General features: G+C 41.4%; 1 protein-coding gene across 1 annotated transcript; it reads right to left on the minus strand.

Annotated features, from left to right (window-relative positions):
* Positions 1–1,188: 1,188 nt before the first annotated feature.
* LOC130986519 (DELLA protein GAI1) lies at positions 1,189–3,323 on the minus strand. The gene has a single exon (XM_057909948.1). It carries the CDS (start codon positions 2,989–2,991, stop codon positions 1,375–1,377), a length of 1,617 nt encoding a protein of 538 aa, XP_057765931.1. The 5' UTR covers positions 2,992–3,323; the 3' UTR covers positions 1,189–1,374.
* Between the last annotated feature and the right edge of the window lie 653 nt (positions 3,324–3,976).

The following is a 3,976-nucleotide window of genomic DNA, read 5'->3' on the forward strand; positions in this document are numbered from 1 at the left end:
AAGTTCACGCACTCAACTATGATGGGCACTGTCTCAAAAATGTTTTGGAGGTAGCTGAAAGTTTGAGAAGGCGAAAGTAGGCCATATCCAGAATTCGATGATATAGTGGGTTAAAAAATAAATACTTCGATCTATAACGGTGTTGATGCAATGGTGGTGACCGAAGTAGCGGGTAAGGAGAACGGTATTAGAGTATTCAATCTAATTTCTTCGCTTGCATTGCACACTTCATAGTAGTGTAGGGTCTTTATGTTAATTTTGAATTGAGCTTAATATGATACACGAGTGTAAGAAAATATTTGTTGCTTGCATTGAGTTGGAGCCCGAATATTAAGATCCGCCATGGGCGAAGATTATTTCTTAAACGAATTGCTATACTTTACAATTTAACTGAAGATGTGCCCCGATGATTTGGCAATGCACTTGGTGTGATTTAACGACAAACAAACTATTTTGAGCATGTTGGATTTAGCTGTACTCATCGAACAACAAATAAGCTTGTCCATTCTCTACCTCTGTTATTTACTCCTAGTTTCCTCTTTTAATTACTATTCGGAATTATTCCCATATTGTATTTCTATTTGTATCCCGTCGTTGAAGATTATCTTTATATAATTAGTCAATATTTTACACTTAAAACTTTCACTTTAATAGTGTAAATACGAATTTTCGATTAAAGAAATATTGACACTTTGATAGTGTAATGTGAATCTTGGATTAAAGAATGTCATTTCAATAAGGAGAAAGTATCTTTAATCTTTTGTGCAACTTTAATGTAAACATGTCTTTATTTTTTCAGACGTCGCACTCAATCCCACATAACTTTCAAAGGTGAGCTATATATTTTGAAAAATGAATCTTAAAACCGGAAATCTAGCAGTAGCAATGATAAAATAAAAGGAGATGAGCTGGCATAGTGGCAACTCGCCAATAAGTATAGTGCTGAAAAGGTGCATCTGTTTATATCTTTTGTTCATTTAATCAAAGGGGTTAATCTGATTAAGTGATTGGCGAATTAATTTATTCAATTGTAGCAATCATAATGAAGAAATGATTAAGCAAGGCGCTGAAGATGATGCTGCGTCAATCATAGTTTAGGATTAACCAAAGCTGGATGAATATGATTCCCGACCACCATTACACAGAGTGGAAATTGAATAGAAACATTGATGAAAACATATCCATAGCTTAGGGTGCAGAAAATGTGATTTCTTATTATTATTACAGCTACAGCAGCATCATCTTTTCTTTTCAATTCCAGTAAAGCTAAAAACAGAGTAGAAAGCAAAAGAAGAATGAACAACAATGATGTATCTTTGAAGAGAAGCACATGGAGATGAAAAAAAGAAAAAGAGCAAGTGAGAGAATGAATGGTCAAGCGAGTCTCCAGGCAGAGGTAGCAAAGAGCGGCCTGGTATGCCATCCGAGCATCAAACAACCATGCTTCTCATCCACCCTATAGCCATCGCCACCAGCAAACAAGGCGAGCAACATACTCGCCTGCTTGTACGCATTGGAGCCGAGGTGCAGCGCCTCCAACCCCGCCGCTCCCAACCGCCGTCGCCACTGACACAACGTCTCATGCCGCTCCACGCGCTCCGCACCCTCGCACGCCACCACATTGCATATCTGCCTCCCCAAGTATATCTCGCTCATCACTTTGTCTTGATCGCTCACCGCCCCGTCGCCGCCGCAGCTCTCCAACGAATCGAAAAGGGTCGAGTAGTAATGCAGCGCCTCCGTGAACCGTTCCGAGAAAACACTCCCGTTGTGATTAGCCTCCTGCTCCACCACCGTCATGATTGCCGGCTTCAATTCTCTCACTACTTGCAGCACCTTCTCGATAGCCCCCGCCTTCGCCAGCAATGGATGCAGCTCGAAGATCGAATTCACGGCCACCGTTTCCCCTTCCCTTGTGTCCAGCAACGCCGCACTCAGATCCGCCAACGAATTCGCCACCAACCCTCTGTACTCAAACTCCACATCGATGGTTTTGGCTAACTGTGCCAACTTCCGTCCCACTTCTTGCAAATGGTCCGTGTTATCCTGTGACGGCGGCCCAACCGCAGTCAAGCGGAATCTAGGAGGGCCGCCGGGCCTCAAGGCCAAGGCTTGGAGAAGGGGCGGCCACTGCATCCCCTGTTTGATGCTGAAGTCAATGACGTGGACTCGATGTTTACCGGCGAATGCTTCCAGAATTGCTTGATTTGCAGTGAAATGTGCGAATTTGAGATAGGGGCAGGTCTCGTAGAAGTGCATTTGCAACAAATCGGTGAAGGCAGAGTCGAGCTGATTTATGGGATACAATCTGTAAATTCTCCTGGCCAGGGCTTCGGCGAAATAGGTAGCCACTTTTCGCATCGCCCCTGGCTGCGATACAGCTAAAAATCCGATATTTTTCACAAGAGCTTCAGCCAATTTGAAATTCTCTTGCTGTACGGCCTCCGCGCAGGCCATCAAGGAATGAACCAGTCTGATGCCGTTCTCCTGCGAGTCAACCAGGACAACCGACTCGGTCGGCGGCGAAAGTTTCAATTTCTTGGGCAGCGGCTGCGTCTGCGTCTGCGTCTGATGTGGGGGTTTGGTCCTAGGGTAGACTGCTTGTCCCGGGATGGCGGTGAGATCGGAGTCGACCACCATTTGGTTGACGCTGGAGTTATCTATGGTGGAGGAATCGAGGAAGGAATCGAAATCGGGCATGGGATTGAGGCCGGAAATCATGGACTGGAGCCAGGAGGAGAGATCGGAAGGGTTGTAGTGCGTGGTATCGGAGGCCAGCTGCGAGAGACCGTCTTGTTGAACGCTGCCCATCACTTGCTCCAACTGTTCGATCTTTTGCGCCACCTCCGCCATGTCGGAAGACTTGACCTTGTAGCCCAGAACGGCGAAGAGTTCGTCATCAGCGTCGCACGACCACATCTTAGGTTTGGTGGAGGAGCTGCAGCTGCCGCTGCTCGAGAAATTCTCTTGATTCATAGGCTCCCGCTTCATCCTCACCTCTTTATTCCGCCGCGCCGGCCAAGAGATTTCTCTGGGCTAACTCAAAACAAGTGGTGAAGAAGAAGAATCGAGGATTGGAGAAGAGGTGCTTGGTTTTTCACATATGGAGAGAGAAAAAGAGAAGAGTGTGTGGTGTTTTGGGGAGAGAGAAAAACTGATGCTATTGGGGACTACAATAATAGTGGTACCAATGAGAGAGAGAGAGAGGCTCGTGAAGGTGGGGCGCGCCCCTCAACACTGAATATTATTATTACGCCTACTGTACATAAACAGATGAACCAGATGAGATGAAATTTGCCTTTTCCTCCTTTTACTGCCAGTAAAATAAATGGAGTAAATAAACACTCAGCTCTTCGATACCTCTTTCCTTTATCACTAAGATATAATTAACCAAAAATGACAGTCGACTAATCACAATCACGTTTGTTTAGTACGCTTCAATTCATATAAAATTGCCCAACTCCAAAAATATCCATAATTTGTTAATTTTTTAATTTATAACATGATTTTATAATTTGATCAGAAAATACATTAATTTTAATTTAAGTTCATATAACCTTATAATTTAATATAATAATATTAAATATTTTTAATTTTCTTTTCTTATCACAATATACTATATATATACATATATATTTGATGACATATATAGTTCAAAAAAATTACGTTTCATATTTATTTCATATATGTAAATAATAATATTATTTCCTTTTTAACATAGTTCCTATTACATATGTACCTAAATTATTTATCTGTCCTATATTTTATAATTTCATAATTTATATAGATAAATACTTATCATATATGTAATATATTAATAGAGTATTAAAATCAAATTTATATATATGTATTTGTGTGTTGAAAACGTAGAAATATATATATATATATATATATATATATATATATATATATATATATAGGGTTAGCTTCTATGGAGACCACTCCCCTACATAGAGAACAAAGACCAAATCCTGTG

The sequence above is a fragment of the Salvia miltiorrhiza genome, chromosome 5 (genome assembly GCF_028751815.1).
Source record: "Salvia miltiorrhiza cultivar Shanhuang (shh) chromosome 5, IMPLAD_Smil_shh, whole genome shotgun sequence".
In the NCBI taxonomy this organism is placed as follows: Eukaryota; Viridiplantae; Streptophyta; class Magnoliopsida; order Lamiales; family Lamiaceae; genus Salvia; species Salvia miltiorrhiza.